This window comes from Verticillium dahliae, genomic scaffold, assembly GCF_000150675.1.
Source record: "Verticillium dahliae VdLs.17 supercont1.8 genomic scaffold, whole genome shotgun sequence".
Classification (NCBI taxonomy): Eukaryota; Fungi; Ascomycota; class Sordariomycetes; order Glomerellales; family Plectosphaerellaceae; genus Verticillium; species Verticillium dahliae.
Genome location: NW_009276927.1, coordinates 124,324 through 143,871, shown reverse-complemented (window position 1 = coordinate 143,871; position 19,548 = coordinate 124,324). Strand labels below are relative to the sequence as shown.

The 19,548-nt window shown below is 58.4% G+C and overlaps 5 protein-coding genes across 5 annotated transcripts; 1 reads left to right on the top strand and 4 right to left on the bottom strand.

Annotated features, from left to right (window-relative positions):
* Window positions 1–322: 322 nt before the first annotated feature.
* On the bottom strand, window positions 323–1,242 carry VDAG_04607 (malate dehydrogenase; the record flags this gene model as incomplete). The annotated part of the gene is made up of 3 exons (XM_009654211.1): window positions 323–383; window positions 456–1,023; window positions 1,074–1,242. 3 exons carry the CDS (start codon window positions 1,240–1,242, stop codon window positions 323–325), a joined length of 798 nt encoding a protein of 265 aa, XP_009652506.1.
* A 1,905-nt stretch (window positions 1,243–3,147) lies between these two features.
* Window positions 3,148–5,459, bottom strand: VDAG_04606 (CASP protein; the record flags this gene model as incomplete). Its single annotated transcript, XM_009654210.1, has 3 exons — window positions 3,148–5,051; window positions 5,108–5,275; window positions 5,333–5,459. 3 exons carry the CDS (start codon window positions 5,457–5,459, stop codon window positions 3,148–3,150), a joined length of 2,199 nt encoding a protein of 732 aa, XP_009652505.1.
* Window positions 5,460–6,157: 698 nt separating this feature from the next.
* Window positions 6,158–9,829, top strand: VDAG_04605 (uncharacterized protein; the record flags this gene model as incomplete). Its single annotated transcript, XM_009654209.1, has 3 exons — window positions 6,158–6,317; window positions 6,378–6,784; window positions 6,836–9,829. 3 exons carry the CDS (start codon window positions 6,158–6,160, stop codon window positions 9,827–9,829), a joined length of 3,561 nt encoding a protein of 1,186 aa, XP_009652504.1.
* Window positions 9,830–10,957: 1,128 nt separating this feature from the next.
* On the bottom strand, window positions 10,958–11,896 carry VDAG_04604 (uncharacterized protein; the record flags this gene model as incomplete). The annotated part of the gene is made up of 1 exon (XM_009654208.1): window positions 10,958–11,896. The coding sequence occupies one exon, from the start codon at window positions 11,894–11,896 to the stop codon at window positions 10,958–10,960; it is 939 nt and encodes a 312-aa protein (XP_009652503.1).
* Window positions 11,897–15,165: 3,269 nt separating this feature from the next.
* On the bottom strand, window positions 15,166–17,238 carry VDAG_04603 (zinc finger protein; the record flags this gene model as incomplete). Its single annotated transcript, XM_009654207.1, has 2 exons — window positions 15,166–16,499; window positions 16,602–17,238. The coding sequence occupies 2 exons, from the start codon at window positions 17,236–17,238 to the stop codon at window positions 15,166–15,168; spliced, it is 1,971 nt and encodes a 656-aa protein (XP_009652502.1).
* Window positions 17,239–19,548: the final 2,310 nt, after the last annotated feature.

The window sequence follows — 19,548 nt, the reverse complement described above, 5'->3', positions numbered from 1 at the left end:
CCATGACCATGCCAGCCACGGTGTGTTTTGTACTCTTTCGGAGATGCCATCGGAGAAATGATTTTCGAATGCACCAAACTCTTCAAGAATATAAGAACATAAAAATTAACGTTCAAGAACGACCGTGCAAGACGTCGCAGAAAGGAGCCACTCGATACGCACCAACATGGCCAAGTTGGCAATTATAGGAGTACTCTAGCCTACATCGGAAGATGCACCTGCCACTGGAGAGCTTGGAATAAAAGTTCCCGTACAGGGTGCGAAAACAGGAGGGAAAACAAATGGGCCGCCCAACAAGTAATAAACGCCTACTGCTGCCACTCTACGCCTCGTCCTCGTCCTCGTCCTCCGTGTCCGGCGCGGGTCCCGCATAGAACCAGTACCTACAGACGCGCGTTAGCTTCTGTGACGAGCACAGCCATTGGGGGCGCGGGCAGAAGGGAGAAGAAACTTACGCAGCAGCATACTGCACCTGGAAACTCTCAGGCTGCCCGGCGCACGAGCTCGGCGGGCTTCCGCCGGCTGTCGTGAGGCGGTAGATCTCCTGGATGTCCCCCGCTGTCCTGCCGTCCTTGGTGAGGAGCTTCAGCCACGCCACGGCCTTCTCGCCCCTCTGGCCCACAGCCGAAGTAGCAGGCGCTGGCGTCGACGAGTTGAGCCCGCAGTACGTGTCGCCAATCTCGCGGTCGCCTTCGCGGATGTGGAAGTACGGCGTCTTGGCGTCGTAGAAGAAGTGGTCGCCGGCGAAGACGGCGTTGCTGGGTCCAAGACGATGATTGTTGGCGCCGGGGAGGAGCGGCTCGGTCGAGAGGTTGAACTGCATCGAGACCTTGGGGATCAGGGCGAGGAGGTCTGGGTAGGCGACGGCGATGCAGCTGACGTTGAAGAGCGAGGCGACGGCGCCGGCGGCCTGGGGCACGGCCGTTGCGTTGCCGACGTCGCAGGTGTAGTTCTGGGTGCCGCGGCCCACGGCGACGTGCTTGAGGGTCAGGCCCTCGGAAACAGGAGGGAGAGGCTCGGGGGCTGGTGGGCTTTGTTAGTGGGTGGCAGTGGACGGCGCGACTAGCACTTACCGATGGGCATCCTGGCTTGCGAGAGGTCGCACGAGGGCGCACGCGTGGTGTAGCGGCTTGCCTGGACCTTGGATGCGAGGAGCGTGAAGTACTCGGACATGGCTTCCATGCTGCGGGGCGGGGTGTTGTCGCCTTCGAGCTCCGGGTACCGGGGCGCTGCCAGGACCATGGCGGCCAATGCCGGCGCAAGAAATGTTGAGAAACGCATGGTTGAAGTGTTTTGGCGAGTTTGTATTCGTAGCTATGGCGACCAGGAGGGCGTCGTCGTTGATGGCGGATATGGAGAAGCACCTACCCAGATCACGAAAGGAAAACCCAAAGAACCAGAGACCGAGAGGAATGAATAGGAAAGAGACGAATGAAACCAACAGAAGGAAAAAGGTTCCAGCCTCTTGATATGGACACGAGCTGCAGAGTGGTATGGAAAACGAGAAGACTCATGATTGCTGCCGTGTAGCAGGGCGCCAACGTCTATTATACCACGTTCCACGAGGCACGAGGCACAACACGCACGGGAAGGAACCACGATTGACACCTCGACCCGGCGGCAGCGCATCGCCGTGTCACGAGCCAGCAAGAGCGCTTTGCAGGTACCCTCTTCTGCAGACGCCCTGACACGAGCAGGGGATCCATGGCACCGAGGCGAGGGTGGGTTCGACGGGTGGATGCTGTTCGTCCGGAGAAGCCAAGACTGACAGCCGCCCGTGCCACAGCGGGTGCGGGTGGTTCCCTGGCCCGGGAGTGGCTGGGCGATCGTCGCCGTATTGGGATGCAAGCGCCCGGGCGGCAACGCTGGTCTAGAGTCTGGAAGTCTGGAGTCTGGAGTCTGTAAGATGGGAAACCGATCGGGCGCATCTATTTTCGGACATGGCATTTTGTTCTACAGAAAGGTTGGAAGCCGTCCAGTCTGGTGCAGGCGAGAGATGCCATGGTTTGAACCACGGTCGTGGGTTATGCGAACCGAAGGGATGACAATACTATCCCATATTGTTTCTTTCTTCCATGCCAATGACGAGCATTCAATCCACTAACATCCCACCATGCTCGTCTTGATTTGTGATGCTCAACCAGCGAGAGGCAGACACGCACCAATGACCAAAGCAGGCCATGTCCACTTCATATGAATCTCGAGGCAGCAACATTCACACAGCTGACTCACCACCACAGGTTGTATATGCCCACATCAAGTACCTTGCCTAGGTAGGTAAGTAAATAGGTATCAGTAGCTCAGATTCCTACCAACTTCGCTCAACGGTCCAAGCAAGCCACGCCTTCACTACTATCGACATCCCCGCCCGTCGAGGAAACACAGAAAAACACCAGGCGTCTATGCTCCCGCCTCCCCAAAATAGCCGAAATCCCCTAATGTATCATCGATTGGCCACGAGCGTCCCTCACCAGACAGCCGACCACCTCCCTCTCCAATTACCGGACGCGGCCATGCAGGACAGTCCTGCTACGCTTCCTCATTGGCCCCAGAGTCTCGACGCGCTTTTGCAGGCCCCATCTGGCCGCGCAAAACGGCCGGCGGTAAAACAACTTCCCAGGTAGCTTGCTTTGATTTTTCTATGCCTAAACTCAACTTGTGAAGCGTGAGGAACTTACTTGGCCGTATATGCGCTCAATCGGCGGCGTGTCCAAGCATGGACCGCCACTGACTTTTCTGAACTAAAGGGTAGCGAACACGAGTTGGAAGAAGGGAAGGCATGACTAGCTTGGCAACATCTCTTCCAACAAGTGCATCGACTGGCTAACTGACACGACATGATGCACAGATCACTATCGAGACGATGGTTGATCCATATGATATTATACTGGCTAGATAAGGCCCAGTCTCAGCTCTCTGCAGTATCCAGGCGGTGCAGACCATGTGAGCCACATCGTGGATGCGCCTGAGTGGCAATGCCGACTACCGACTGTGTCACGGAGAACCCTAAATCAACCCAGCCGCCGAAAACCTGATTTCAACCTGCCGAGCGCCGCGAAAGGGGGGCAGAGGATGCCGCACGGCGCTTGGGGACAGTCCCGCCCGCAGGGCCAGACGTGGCGCCGCCATGGTTCGGTCCGCCATGCCTTACTGAGACCAGTCTTTCTCTCCCGCTATCCCTCCGTCGACGACCCCTCCCACCACCGAGCCGCCCACGGCCGACTTCGTCATGGCCGTGTAATGGTGGTCCACGTCTGTCATAACCAGCCAGTACATCGATATGAAGACCAATAGGTGAAGCGCCGCGCAATATGAAGCGAAGAGGTTTCGACTCGTGCGTGTCGCAAGCACCATCCGCGTGATCGTGTACACCATGCGCTCCGGTAGGCTCATCTTCTTGTACGCTCTCGCCGACTCTCGTCCGCGGAACTGTGCAAACGGTGAAATGTTGGACTCGTACGCCTTCTGGTATCTGTCCATGGCCATGCCTGGTGTGCCGGAGCCGCCAATGGGCACCGTCGAGGGGTTAGGGTTTGAGCCAAACGCTGCCGATGACGACGCCGCCGATGGACCAGCGCGGTTGTACGTCGACACGTATCGAGTCTTCTCGTACAAGTTTAGATTGTCCTTCTGCAGAGAGGCGATCTCTTGCCGAAGCTGTGACACTGTCCGATGCGTTTCTGAAAGCTCTTCTTCCAATTGCGCGTTCTTCTTCTTGAAACGATCACGTTGTGCCGTGACCATGGGCAGGATGCCTGACCCGCCGCCCATGGGTTCGCCACCGCCCATGCGGGGATCGATGCCGCTAATGATGGATGAGGTCGGGGAAATCCTACCCCCGCCCCTCCTACCAGGGGCAACCGAGGGCGCATATCTGCTCATGGCTACCGAGGCACCGGATGGGAAGGCATTGGTCGACTCCGACTGAACATCGGCCAGGTCGTTTTCCAGCTTCTCGTTGAGATTTTGCGACCTCTCCAGATCGGCGTTGGTTCGAGAGAGCTCTTCCTGAAGGTCCTGCAGTTTGGACTGCAGGTCCTGGTGTGAGACGCGTAGAATGGTCAACTCATCGCCAAGCTTCTTGTTGCGTGCCAGCAAGAGCTTCTCGAGAGTATCACTACCCGACTTGGCGGTAGAGCTGTCTTCGCCACTTCGCTCCGTAACGTCGTCATCCTCTTCCCCTGTTGCAAACTCGATGCTTTTCAGAACCTCGAGCTCCTGCTTCACGTCGTCGTAGTCGCTCCACTTCTGGACCTTTGCCTTGAGATTGTCTCTTTCTTCCTTGAGTAGGCCGACTTCTCTCTCTATGGAGCGCAGCCTGGTATCGAGATCGCGTTTCATGCCGTCCTTTTCGATCCTGGAGGCATCCAGCTTGCGCATCAAAGAGGAGTTTTCTGATCGCATTCGCATGTAGCCAGGATCGTCTTCGAGCGTTGTGGCAGACGAGGCCGAGGCCTGAGTCTTGGCCTGGGCCAGGTCCAGGCGCAGCTGCTCATTCCTGGCCTCCATCTCGGCCAGGCGGGCACTCGTGCGCTCAACGTCGGATCTGAGCATCTCAAGTTCAGCGCTTGCAACATGGCCACCCTGCGACTCCTCGCCGTCGTCAGTCTTGCCGAGGCGTTGGTTGACCTCATAGCTGGCTTTGATTTCATTCAGCAGACGCTCCTGGTTCTCCACTTTGTCTTCCAAGGCCTTCTCCTTGGCCTCCCAATTGCCCTTCTTCTCTTCGACCACAGCAGTCCAAGTGGACTCGACCTCCTTGACTCGGGTCTCGAGGTTGCTCTCCAGTTCCCGGCGTGCCGTCGTCTCCGTCTGTAGTTTGGCCTCGGTTTCCTCGAGCTGCGACGTCAGCGTACTGACTGACTTCTGGAGGCGCTCGTTTTCTTCGGATAGCTTCGGCACCGTGTCCTCGGACACCAGCATGGCATCCACAGAGGCCTCGAGCAGCGGGTATGGGTCAGGGGCCTCGGATAGAGAGGTGTACGCCTGAAGGAAAGTCGAGTTGATTGACTTGGAGTGGTTCGTCACCAGATCGATGAATCCCTGGTAGGCTGGACACGGCAACGTCAGTCTGGATTTTGCGTTTGGATGACGCGGCCTCGAATACCTTTCAACAAGCCCTTGATCTCGGTCAATTTGGCGCCATCGTCGAGCTTTCGAAATTCCTTCGTCTTCTGGGCCAGATCCTTCCGCTGAACTGTGGAATCTCTCTGGTACGTGACGATCTCTGAGGCAGTGTTGTCTAGGTTCGAGATGAGGTTTGTGTAGTCGATTGCTGGAGAGGGACGTTAACGATCTCGTTCACTGAGCCGTGAGCTGCGGTGGTTCTTACTCCTCCAGGCCGAGATGGCATGCTGGAACTTGTTGTCACCCTCGGGCCGGGGCGCATCTTCGGTCGCGGGGTTGGTAGAGTCGATCTGGCCTGCCTGAGCTGATACCAGAGCTTCGATGTCGGCCATGGTCGTGTTCGGTATTCGGCGCAGTGGTGGCTACCTTTGGCGGATCAACTCATTACCCAAGGGAAAAAGACGAGACAGCGTCGAGCTGGTCGATGCGACGGGTCCAGCAAGGTCGTTGGGCTTCGGTGCTAATGATGTAGATAGATTGAATCTCGGGGTGCGACTTGTTCTGGTTCCATTTCATGATGGAGCTCCTGACGAACGTGTTCCGTTCCCGGCAGCGCCCCGGCACCGACACCTGATTGGCTGTTAGGTGGCCTGAGGCGGGCTCCGTGCGTTGGACGTGGATCAGTCGCGCCGTAGGTGGCTAGCCAGGCACGAGCCTCCCGCCTCCACTAGAGCTCCTGTCAGTGGCTGCAGAGGCTGCAGTCCACTGTACCTGGCCTGTAATCGTAATCAGGCGTATAGGTATCTTACCTGCCTAGGTACCTTAGGTACGTACGTAGGTGCCTACGTACGTACCTATGTGGTAGGTCGGTCGAGGAACCTGGCTGTACCTACCCCTGCCTCGCCTTGGCTTGCCTCGACCAACCTGTGAGAGCACCTCGCCCGCCAAGCTCCAGCCCCCATCGCGAACTCCCCGGCAGCATCGCCTCGGCCGGATCAGCATTCGAGCGACTCTCAGCACCACCGTCCAACCGAGCAGCCTGGCAAACATGGCGAAGCAATGCCGATAACACTGAAAACTCTGACACGACATGGCTTCTGATGACCCCGTCAAGGAGCAATCGCCCCAACAGCTTGACTTGGCCCGCCTCCAGGACGGGCCTTATGTCCTACGAACCCTTCTGCAAGATGTACCCCTCTCGGCGGACGGCCCCGCGACAGACGTGAAGATCAACTGTGTCGAGTATTTCGGTACGCTATCTAGCACATGTGCTGTCTAGTCGGCCTGCGACTGACGCTGTCAAATTATAGATCACAACTTATACGTAGGAACGAGTGCATCCGAGCTGCTTCACTTCGTCCAAATCCCGCCCGACCCCTCCGATCCCTCTGGCCGACCAACCTTCATCTTGGCGTCCCGACTCCAGCCTCCCTTTGCTGAGACCAACAATACGAAGCCAGGCGTGCAGCAGATCTTGCTGCTGCCCCGAGTGTCCAAAGCCTGCATCCTGTGCAACTGGACCGTCACTTTCTACTCCTTGCCCGAGCTCAGCCCTGTCTTTGGCACTACACAGGTCAAGAACTGCAACTGGGTCGGCGGTGTTGACCTGAACGACCCGCAAGATGACCCCAACGCCGACGATCCGGTGACGATATTGCTGTCCCTCAACCGTAGAATCCAGGTGGTGCGGATAGGGGATGATCCCAGGGCTATCAAGGTAGGCCGTTACGCACCCAGTTCCAGCGAAGACCATACTGATGCTTAGTAGAACATAGATGTCGGCGGGAGCACCATTTCCGTCCGTCGCGACACAATCGCCTGCGTGGCAGATGCCAGGAGCTACTCCTTACTGGACGTCACTCGGCAGCTTAAGATCCCGCTGATGACCATATCGTCTCTCGATGACTCCCAACCCGGTGGAGAGATTGGTCAGGCTCAGAACATCGCCGGCAGCGTCGAAGGGGGCATCTTGCGAAGCGTTTCTGCCGTGCAGAATAGGCCGCTGCAGGCAGCCCAAGCCCAGGGCCATAGCAGAAGCACAAGTCTAGGAGGGAGCTTGCCTCTTCGGCCCTCGGATTCATCACCTCCCACACCCTCTGCCAGCCCGCAACCGCCGCACGGCCCCCATTTACCGCCGCCTCCAGAAAACGACAAGCCCTTACCTGAAGCGCCAACTCAAGAGGCGCAAGAGGCACCGCCAGCTTCAGAGCCCGCTGCACCTCCGAAGCCCAAGCCCGTTTTCCTTAAGCCGCACATTGTGTCACCGACCCCTGACGAGTTCTTGCTTGTCACAGGCACAGGGCTCTCAGAGCCGGGCATTGGCCTATTTGTCAATCTAGACGGCGACCCTACGAGACCCACCGTCGAGTTTGAGCGTTACCCCCGCGAAGTGGTTGTGGATGGAGGCTCATCCGATCTGGCGTCATCACAGGTGTCACCAAGTGATGCAGAGGAGGGCTATCTACTCGCTTCGATGGCAAGGGAGGTTGGCAAAGAAATGCGCCACGGTATCGAGATTCAGAGATGGGACGGCGACGGGAGTGAGCCTGACACTTCAAAATTCTGGCTTGAGGCTGAATCAATACCCGGCATCGAACAAGCGAGTGTTACACTGGGCATCCGATCTATGATTGGCGAAGAAGAGACGCACTTTTCCGAGATCGTGGACAGGATATGCCAGCGAAAGTTCTCGCCTTTCTCCCTAGGCAGTCTGGAGCCATCGACATTGTCCCTGAAGAGTGCGGACTCGCGGACTGCCTCGTCTCTAGAGCGTGTATCGAGGGAACGCGAATTGTTCGACAGAGACAATGATACGCAGAGCGAGGAGTCACTGCCTGACGGATGGCAGAGCAGCCGGAATGCCGAGGAAGAGGCATTTGTTGCGCGCTTCGCGAAGACGCAATCCCGAGTGGCCGTGTGGGCTGGAAACCACATCTGGTGGGCGGTCCGTAATCCGATTCTTCTCCAATTGGAGGCCCGCATCGACGCTGCTTGTACGCACGATGAGGAGACTGGCCGCATGGCCTTGGATCGCCGTGCAGTGTTCACAGCGTTGAACTCCATAAGAGGAAGAGAGCCCAAGACGGAGTTGGAGTTTGTGACGTTCAGTTACATCCGCCAACGAGCGGCTGTGTTGCTGTTCGGTGATTTGCTCCAGCCAAGCGATGATTCCTTCTCAGATGGAGAGGTCAAGGCGCTCGAGGAGGTACTCCTAGACAGTGCTCTCGACGCACGCGTCATTTTATCACTGGTACCTGGTCTTCAAAATGAGATCATTGAGAGTAAGAGGGGGACGTGGGTCTTTAGTGGCGTCAAGAAGGCTGCTGAGCAGTATCTGCGAAGCCACTCCTTTGATCGAAGTCAGCACACCCTCGGGAGCCTGGATGCTCGCGTCATTCAATTCCTGCGCCGGTTCCTGGGATCATGGAGAAAGAAGAAGGATTTTGGCAGTATTCCTGACAAGGACGAAGTTCTGCGCTCTGTAGATGCGGCACTTTTGATCGTGCTCCTCGAACTGGATCGAGATTCACCCAGGGGTATCGCTCGGAGCAGCACAACGATCAGAGCCGAACTGAACGAAGTTGTGGACAAGGGCGTCGACTGCTTCGATCGGGCTGTGTCATTACTCGAATCCTACCACCGACTTTTCGTCCTGAGCCGACTCTACCAAAGTCGTAAGATGGCTGGCGACGTGTTGGCTGTCTGGCGGCGCATTATAGAGGGTGAACGTGATGACGGCGGTGAACTGCGCGACGGCGAGCAGCGAGTCCGCGAATATCTTATGAAGATCAGCAGCCAGGCGCTCGTGCAAGAGTATGGCCTCTGGCTGGCCAACCGCAACCCCAAACTGGGTGTCCAGGTCTTCGCGGAGGACAAGGGAAGAGCGCCAAAGTTCGAGCCTACAACCGTTGTGGCTTTGCTTCGCGCCGAAGCTCCCGCCGCGGTCAAGTATTACCTGGAGCACCTCGTCTTCGGAAAAGGCCACACCGGTTATGTCAACGACCTGATCACGTACTATCTCGACATTGTCACTGGCGAATTGCATTCCTCGCAAACAAGCAGAGAAGCGTTTGCGGCCACGTACGACGCGTATCGCGCCCTCCAGGCCCCAAAGTCGACTTATCGTCACTTTTTGACCGACAACGCACCGAAGGATGATGAAGTATGGCAGAGCCGTCTGCGGTTGCTGCAACTCCTGGGCGGCACAGAAGACTACGATGCCGCCACGATCCGCGCCAGCATCGAGTCTCTGCCCGGCGAGCTGCTTGTTCCCGAGATCATCATCCTCGACGGCCGAGAACGACGCCACGAAGACGCGATCCGGCTGCTCGTCCACAAACTGGGTGATTATGACACGGCCGTTTCGTACTGCCTGCGCGGCGGATCGAGCATCTACACGCCGCTGTCGCGGGGCAGGAAGGACAGCATGCCGACGCACGAGATGCAGGCGCGCCTGTTCCGCGCCGTGCTGGGCGAGTTCCTCACCATTGCAGATGTGAGCGAACGGGTCGAACAGACGGGCGCACTGCTCGAGAGATTCGGCGGCTGGTTCGAGATTGACGACATTCTGGGCCTCATTCCGGACGGGTGGTCCGTCGACATTGTGGCCGGGTTCCTCGTCAGGGCGCTGCGGCGGCTCGTGCAGGAGAAGCATGAGAGCTCCGTCATGAAGGCCTTGAGCTCGGCCGAGAACTTGCGGGTCAACCATGAGTTGATTGTCCGGATCGACGAGATGGGACCGACCAATGAAGCAGCACAGTGAGCGGCGAGGGAGGAGCGGCAAGCGGCGGGGCGCAAGTCATGAGCATGATATGTATGAACAGTTGGTCTTGTGTTGGCTTGGCGGCGGTTCAATCGCACGGAGATGAATAGTCAATCACTACGTGGTCAAGCCTAGGGAAGATGCATCTGCCGTAGGCGTGTTCATGTCTGGGTTCCAAACGTCTTGGTGCCATGGTGAGGTCTACAGCACGGGTCCAACACTCTGATGAATAGAGTGGCGGAAACCACGAGACTGTCTTGACTGTGCACCTCCTGGAAGAAGAGGCTCGACATAGTCCATCCGTAGCAGGCTTGTCGCAGATAATCGTGGCAGCTACGTATGATCAACGCAAACAAGACCAAGACGAAAAAAAAGGTCTGCCGCGAAGTCGACCTACGCGAACACATTCCCCTTTCCCCTCGTGCGAGGAGACTATCTAGATCTGGGCCTACCGACGTAGACCCTGCCGATCACTTCCTCATTTCCGCGCGAGCTGAACTCAGCTGTCCCGGCTACACGACGAGCTAGCAGGCTAGTAAAGCCACCGCCCACCAAACCCCAGGGGCAGAGCGGCCTCGAGCATCGTCGAGGGGCCTTTTCAAAAAATCTCACCAACATGGTCTATGCCAATTCCCATGAGGGGGAAAAGGGGGAAGGGGATGGAAGTACAGACTATGCGCTGTTCCCGAGGACCGGCAGCAACGTCATCCGAAGCGCTATGGATGGGAAGCGTGCCAATGATGCGGGCCAAGACGGGCAGCGGCCTCAGCCGCATGGAGAAGGGGGACGCTACGACGGCGCCGGCGCAAGGAAGCTGAGGAAGCCGAGAGGAGAAAGTCTGCCGGGCGGGAGATGATCCTGTTTCACCGCGGGCGAGCGAGCTCCTTTTTGTCTGCTTTCTTGTTCTCCTGAGCCGGGGCGCAGTATATAAGAAGGGGCAGGGAGACGTGCTGCCGCGCTGCAGGTTGGAGGGGTAGACAGCCGAAGGAACGAACGACCGAAGGGACGGACGACCGGATGAACGACCGAATGAACGACCGAAGGAACGACTGAAGGAACGAACGTAGGGACGAACGTAGGAACGAGCGTAGGAACGAACGAAGGAACAAACGAAGAGCATAAAGATGCTCACGACTCGGCCCTAGACCCCGGCACCCCGAAGCGGGTCCGCCGCAGGATGGCGACGACAAGCCACCTCTTCCGGCCCGCGGCCTCCTCGCCGGGTCTCTCGTCGACCCAGGCCCGCTCGACGCCAGCGGCATCCCGCTCCCAGATGGATTCGACCTCGAGGGTGGCGGCGGCCAGGAAGTCGGCGTCGAAAAAGCGACGCATCTTTTCACGCCCCGAGTGGAAGCCGGCGACGATCCAGACGCGGGCATCGGGCGTGTCGGCGAGGAAGTGGCTGATGGAGGCGAGGAGCGCGTCATGCAGCCAGGGCATCCACAGGCAATCGGCCATGAGGAGACGATCAAAGGCATGCGCCGAGGACACGGCGAGCGGTGTTGTCAGGTCGCCCCAGGCGTGGCCCTCGACTGTGACTTCGGGGGCGACGATGGACGTGGGCGATGCGGCGGGGACAGCGCCGAGGGTCACGTTGGCGCGCAGGGTCTCGAGCACGGAGGCAGCAGGATAGTCCGTCACGACAACGCGGCGGGCGGAGAGCAGGGCGGCGAGGAGGCTCGGCAAGGCCGTACCGGCGCCGAGCTCGAGGGTCGCAAGGCCCTTGACATTGAAGGCCGAAGAAGGGGGCCCCAGAGGTGAGGGGCCACTGGTTGGGTGAGGGAGGGGTGAAGGCAAGGAGCCTGCCTCGATCAGTTCTGCCAAGAGGAGGGACGAGTTCCAGAGATAATGACTGAAGAGCCTGCGGTCCTGCTCCGTGGCGGGGTCGGCCAGCGACAGGGTGAAAGGCTTGGGCAGATGCGGCGAAGTGTAGAGCAGACCATGATCCGAATCGCCGTGGATGTGCGGTTGGTCATCGGGGTCCAGAGTCGCCAAGGCGGAGGAGAGAAAGTCTTCGGGCGATTCTGCAGGAGGCCCTGTCAGGGCTATGCGAGAGGTGAGGTCCATGACGATGATTGTCTCGCTATTGAGGGCCGGCGGCCTCGTGTGAGAAAATTAGGTGTGTTGTGAGGTACATGGGCGAAACGCGAAACGGGACGGTTGACGATGGGTGACGGCAACGCCCGCGCTAACGCTAACGCTGATGCTAACGGCAACGGGTCAAACGGCGACCGGCAAAACGGCGGGAATCGAGATGCACGGCGGAAACGAAAAAGTCCCGATGGGATGGATCATCCACGGATGACCCGGCAGTCCGGCAGCGGCATCACCAGACCGCCACTTTCGGGAGGCCTGCGTGCTGCAATCTATTGTTGGATTCCTGAAGAGAAGGGTGAGAGGGGTGGGGGGGTTCGGACAGCCCGTACGGGCAGTGCAAATGCGATGCATTCTCGAAAAAAAATAAATAAAAGGGTTCGCCGCAGCAGATGCACCACCGTTTTGGTTTTGGTTCTTGGGGATTCTGATGCAGGGTGCACCGCCACGTCGATGCAGTGACCCGCGCCTCGTTCCTTCAACTGCCCACCCCTGGCATGGGGCCAGAAATAGCGACGAGCAGCCATAATCTCCACCGCCCCCAATATGCCAGCAACTAAGCACGCCGGGACGCCCAAAGAAGGCTCCGAGAGAGGGAGGGGGGAGAGGGAGGGGGGAGAGAGGGAGTGGAACAGACTTGGGTGGGCAAGCCACCAGTCAGCAGCCACCGCCCGCCACCTGCACCGACACGACAGAGCCGCCGGATACTGCCGTTGGCGACCTCTTTTTTTCTTGCACCATGTACTTGTACCTGTCCTCCTTGGCTCCCACACGGTCACAGCGAGAACCCAAGCCAGGGAGCCAAGCCACACCTGCCGTCCAGATGCCTGCTGCACATCCCCCTCGATTTTCTGACAAGACGATAAGGTGCTCCGATAGGCCGATGCGTACCAGACAATCACCCCCCTGGGCCCTGCACCCGGGTGGATCCCCCGCACGCACACACACACACACACACCAAACTACGATGACCCGAGTGACTGAATGGTTGACCAAGCCTGCCTGCCTGCCTGCCTCCTGCTGTCTGTGACTTGTCCTTTCCGCCCTCCCTACCCTTCACAGTGACAAGCCAACAGCTTGCTGCGCCGCACTTGACGGGTTGCCATTGCACCGTCTTACCCTCCCCCCGGGACCGATCGATGCAGGTGCCAGGGAGGTGGGTGCCTGCCGGTGCAGCAAAGCAATGACCCTTTCTCACTGTACCTCCCCTTGAACACCTAGGTAGGTGCCCAAGGTACCGTACCTCCTGCCACACACACACACACACACACAAACACTGCTGCGGCGTCGCCGATCGACGGACGACAAGCCCGCTTTTTTCTTTTTTGCTTCGTGGTCTGCTCGACAGGGGTAGGCAACAGACAGACGACAAGTAGGCTGCAAAGGGGCGAGGACAGGAACAACGCCAACGGAAGCGAGCTCACTCGTCGGTCATCTGATCTCTCCATACATGTACTTCCTCGCCAGTCTACTGAACTACATGGTACATGGTACTCCTCTCACGGGCCTTTTTTGGACGGAGTGGAATCGTCAAACAGACAAACACCAAAATGGCGAAGTTCGGCCGCCGGCAAAGACGGACGACGGCCTGCAGTTTTGCTCGCTGACTTTCTCGGCAGACGCCCATCGTCGAATCTCCCATCAACCCGCCATCGCCCGTGGCCCCCGATCCTCCCCATTACCCTCTCGCCCACCCCCCTCCCTTCCCCTTCTCTCTTTACCCCTACCCCCTACCCCCTACCCCTGCCCTCGTCTCCGAATGCCGCCACCCTATCGATTCCCAAGCAAACATTCATCGACGGCAAACGAAGAGACTAAAGAATGATATGAGCATGTCAGAAGAAAAAGCCCGAAGAGAAGAAAGAGACAGAGAGAGAGAGGGTCTCCACTGCTGACTCTGACACAACGAGGCAGAATCGACACATTTGGCCAAACCAAGCATCCCGGCGAACCCCACACCTCTCGGCCCCGTTCCTCCGTTTCCCCTTGTCCAGGTACGCTGCAGCAAAGGTAGGTCAGTCAAGGTAGGTCGATACCTAGGGCCACGACGTTGGACCCAACGAGCCAAGCAAGGACCACAAATCGCCAGTCAGCCATTTCTTCAGTGCCGGGACTCCCCCACCAGCCCATACCATGTACATGTACTGTACGCACAGAGATGGAGACGGAGATGGAGGGAAAGGAAAATAAAAGAAACGGGTTCATGAACCAATGTGCAGATCACACTCCACATTTCCGCACCGTTGCAAGATGACGATCCTCACGTCCGCCTTCAGCCAGACATGCCTCTCTGCTCCTGCTGCTGCTCCTCATCCTAGCCTCCCCCTACCTCCTCCCTCCTCAAGCAACGCCCCCTCCGTCTTCTCCAGTGCTCCTCCTCCTCCCCGCTAACCCTGGAACCGCGACAGCTTCGCCGTCGTTGGCGCGCGCGCTACCTGCCCTTTCTCCATTTCGGACCCTAGAGAGTTCAGCAGGTCAAGGTGCGAGGGGAGGGTCCCGGGGCCTTGCCGGATCGAGACTCGGTCTCGTCGTTCATCTGTGGTTCCCCCCTTGGCCCATCATGTCGTGTTGACTATCAAATCACCCAGGCAATGGAAAGAAAGTGTGCAAAAGACGGGCGTCGTTCTTCGTCTCATTTTGATTATCAATTATGTAGTATACTCCGACGCATTGGCACCAGAAACATACTGGTTGAAAACAAAGATTGAAGAAACGCATTGGCAAATTAAAGAAAAAAAAAAGATACAAAATGGTCCAGAGGGTATCAATCCGACGGCAGCTACTTTCCCGTTTCGTAGCCCGTAATAAAGTGGAAGAAGAAGGAAAAAAAGATGAGGGCAGGGGGGGGGGAGGGAAACCCTTTCACCCAACCCCCCAACCCCCCCGTCCTTTTCCCATGGTCATGACCGCGTTACCCTTCCCAGTGGAAACAGAAAACCCTCATCAGGCATCAGTCAAGCCATGAACCCCGTACCCCGAAAGCGCCTATCCGTGCGTGCCTCTAAAAAAAATCACCTTTCCCCCACCAAGTTTGGCCTTCCCCGTCGTTCTCGGTCCCTGGTGGTGGGTGTCCCTTTTCCCGGACCTGCCAAAATCCTTTTTCGAAAGAACCCTGTTCGAAAGAACAAGCAGACGTATGTAGTGTGTAGTAGACATTTGTGCGTCATCGCCCTCTTTCTCCTAGGAGCTCGCCCACTCGGCACTGCCAGAGGGTGATGGGCCCCCAAATCTCCGCCAGCCCCTCACGCTTCGACCGGCTCCTGCTTGAGCAGGGCCTGCATCTGCTGGTACTGCTCCGGGGTCGGGTCGTCCGACACCCAGGCACCCTTCTCTGCGTCCGTGGCCCCGTGGAAGCCCTCGGCGCGCATGACGGTGAACATGTCGAGGTCCGTGACGTACGACTTGCCGTCCTGGAGCTTGATGCGGACTTCGTGCTCCGTCGACAGCACCATGTCGTCCTTGGCGAGGCGGCGAGGACCGTCAAACACGCCGAGCACGCGCTTCTTCATCTTGACGAGGTCCTTGTTGAGGTCCCACGACTTGGGGCGCTGCTGCTTGCTCTTGCGGCCCTTGCTCTTGCCGACGCGCCCCGGCACGCCACCGCGCGAGTGCGTCATGCCGCGGGACTTGAGGGCGCCGCTGATCATGCCGCTCGCCTTGCGCTTGCGTGACAGGCTGAGCTCGTCCTTGGACGCCTCGTCCTCGTCGTCCTCGTCCATGTCCATGTCATCCTCCTCGTCATCGCTGTTGTCTTGCATCGTCGTCAACATGGTCTGCGTGGGCAGGTTGTTGCGCTCGAGCGTCTGGTGCACCTTCTTGTCGTTCTCCACCTCGGCGAGCAGCCGCGCGTTGTTGGCCTCGGACGGGTCCTCCTGCTGCACGATGCGCAGCACGCAGTCGTCGAGGTGCTCGTAGAAGTCCTGCGCGTTCGAGAAGGTCTGTGAGCAGGTCGAGCACTTGCCCGTGGCGTCGGGCGGGTAGCCCGTCAGCTTCTTGCCCGTGTTGGCACCGGACGTCTTCTTGCGGCTGTTGGGAGGCGTCTGCTCGACGCCGTGCACGGCCGTGAGGTGGCGCTTGAACACATCGGCACGGTTGAACGACTTCTCGGCAGGCGTGCCGGAGCCGGGGCAGAAGCCGCAGACCATGTTGCCCTTGTAGTGTGTGAGCGTGTGACGGTTCTTGTCGTACTTGCGGGCAAAGCCCTTGACGTGGTAGTCGCAGGTCTGGATGGGGCACTTCTCGGGCCGCTCGTTCTGGTGCGTCAACATGTGCGCCTTGAGGTCCTTGAACGTCTTGCCACAGTCGGGATGCGGGCAGCGCTGCTTTTCCTTGGTCTCGTCGCGCTGTACGCGTTGCCGGCCTCGGAGTACCCAGACTGGAACGAGTGAATGCTCGGCCTGCGGCCGTCCAGCGGCGCACTGTAGGGGCTGTAGTGCGGTTGGTAACCCTCGTGGAGAAAGGGAGACCGGCTGGCGTTGCGGGCGGCGGGCTGCGGTGAGGAGGAGGCGGAGGGGGACGCGGGATAGGCTTGGTGGTAGGCGGCCTCGTAACCAGGCATGGCCATGGGCCGGCTGATCTCTGGGTGGATCAGGGATGGGTCTAGTATTGGACTGTGGTCAGCGCGCGCTGCTCGGAGCAAGGAGTGAGGCTTTTTGTGGAGGACAGAGGAGAAACCAACAAGAACACTCGAGAGGTGCCGTGAAGAGACCACTACTTTGAGAGAAAAAAGGGGGCACGCGTGGTGTTCGCGGCGAGGCCGGCCAGGCCGGGACGACAGGGGACGAGAAGGAAGCAGAGCTAGGAGAGACAAATGATAAAGGAGAGGTCGGCGGTGGTGGCATGTCGGTGTCGACGGCAAGGGCAGCCTCGCTCTCGGGGTCGCGAGCAACAGAGGAAACAGAAGGAGAAGACAGAGAATTGGGTTGCGGCTGAACAGGAGTCCTAGAGATGTGTGGCAACTCACCCACAAAGCCGTGTGGCTTGGTGCTCGGGAACTCGAAAGTGAAGTCCTCCATACCTGGTGCGGTGTAGGACGTGTACTCGGTCCCGGCGGCACTGTAGTAGTCGCTGGGGACGATGCCGGGTGTGAGTCCGAGACCGTGCTGCGTCCACTCGGGATTCAGGCCAATCTGGCCATGGTGGGAGAGCGGAGAGCCGGCGTTGGAAGAACAGGCCGAGGCTGTGGAGTGGTTGGAGGGTGGCATCTGGAGGTCACCTTCCTCGAAAACGCCTGGTGACTGCTGGCCGTTGTACACGTACTGTGTCGCGTCGGCGTAGGTTGTGGCCTGTTCGAATCCCATGGACGCGGGAAACATGTACGAGCTGGTAGGAATGCTCATGTCCATCTGTGATGAGGAGGCGTACAAGCCATGAGGCGGCTCAGGGTACGAGTTGAAGTCTCCGTGCTCGCTGCTGGATTGGCGGGACATGATGGTGTAAGTGTGTTGTAGGGAGACCATTGTTTCTACGTCTGTGTTTTCTGTCTGGAGCTGCTGGGGTCGGCAGAGAGGTATTTGAGCCGAAGCTGGTTGGCTCTGGGTCGTGCTCAGCAGTGTGTCAAATTACTTGTGCCGTCACTGATGATGATGGGGTGGATTAGTCTTGCGTGTCTCGCAGGCCGCGCTTGACAGTGGGGCCTTGGAAGAGAGCAAAGAGCTCACCTGATCCGAAAGGCATGCCAAGGGCCCGGTTCTTCTGAGTCTCTTCTGAAGCTGCTGGAGAAGACGAGCTGATTTCGAGAGGCGTGCTTGTGAGACCCAATTCGTTATCTTGTCTGGTTCTGAACTGGACGAATGGGCAGTGCTATAGAGCGATGATGAAGAGTGAGCTTGAGCTGAGCTGACGATGATGGGATGGAGGTATAGCGAAGGTTGGTAACGAGGGTAACCTGGTGCTGGGTACTGTTCAGTCTTCCCTTCTGAGGTTCAAGATATGCTTATTACTTGTGAGGGTAGTGATGGTTGATGGGGGCGAGAAACATCACGGTGAGGGGCCTTAGGGGGGGGGACTCGACGACTGATATAGACTGGTGATGAACCATGGGCATTGCGGTGCGAGAGAGAGACATCGACTGGGGGGCACATGGGTTGTGTGGGTGGTCCATGTTCCCGGTGGACGCGGACGCGGATCGCAAAGGGGCCATCCACAACACAGCGCGGCGAGGCACAGGACAACCTTGACGAGAAACAGAGAGCAGGGGGGGTTCCCGTAGGGCAGCCCGGGGGGGGGAGGACACCAGGGCCAGGACCAGGTTAGTTGGGGGGGAGGGGAGGGGAGGGTGTACAGGGATCAGGGGCAACCAGCTTGACGGTGGCTGGCCATCGCCGAAAGAGGTACGGGTACCTTGGGCTCGACAAGTGTCCTGTAAAGCTGCTAGCCTCTTCTGTCAACAAGCAAGAGGGGTCCTCAGAGGAAGAGGGGGGCGTTTGTCGAATGGGACTCTGGGCGAGACGAGCCAAGGCGAGACAAACCTACATACAGAGCGAGCCATTCCAGGCCCTGCAGGTCCTGTCCTCATCTCATGAAGGCACCCCTCGAGTGTTGTTCGTAAATGGCTGCTGCTGCTGCTTCGGACGGGGTGGCCAGCACGTCAAATCAGGAGACAGCATGTTGTGAGAGAACGTCGCAGGCACATGTCGTCGGGAGGATCGAAGCAACTACATGGCAGTCCACGATTGGGACGAGTCGGTTCCCTCTGCTGCGTACCCGGTACGTTTGTGGGTGATCAAGGCGATGTCGCTCCCCTTGGTGGCCTCCGAGGCCTGGCCCCACGGCATTTCTCCAAGCCGACACAGCACTGTAGAGGCACGAGTACAGCACCTGGACAAGTGAGCATGGCCCTGTACAGCAGGCGTACCGATGCTTTCCAGTGCGTATCTCTTGTCTCAGAACATGGACCGGGGGCCAGACCCCTGCTGCCAGAAGGCTTTTGGTCGCGGCACCGGAAGAGAAGCGAGGAGGCCAGGCTTTGGACGACATGTCTTACCGTATGTACGGTTAAGGTACGTCCCTTCTTGACCGTCGAGGCCCGTTTCGGTATCTGCTCATGGCTACATGGTACATGGCTACTCCATCCGTTCAAGCGCTCATGTTGCAAACTTTCTTAGGCGACCGTTTCTCATTACCGCCCCCAAATTCCTCCTTCTCGCAGCGGCACTACTTCCGCGTCTCGACTGTCATCACCCACTCTCGTCTAGGGGAGCTACTTTCAACCTTCCGTTTCTTTTTGACCCCCCCGCGTTGTCGTCGCACACACCCGACTGTGCCCAGGTTCTCGACCAGGGGCGCGCTACCTAGCCGTCTGCCAGTGTGGTGCTCGTCACCCTTGAAGCAACCCCCAATGCCTTTTTGTGGTGTTTGAGCGCAGAGTCGCATCCTGGACGGAGCCTCGTCGTCGTCAATGCTCAATATGCACAGGTTTCTTTTGCCTGCCCAGCATTGCCCAGCATTGCCCAGCATGTTGCTTTTCATTTTCATGACCTCGCAACTCTCGACAATAGTGGTATATTGATGGTCTTGTAGGGACGGGTTTCGTATACGCATCCCGGTTCGCGAGCCTTGCCTTAAAAGGCCCCCAGTCTGATGTACGGTTCTTCATCCCCAGAAACGTTTGATAACGGCAGCGA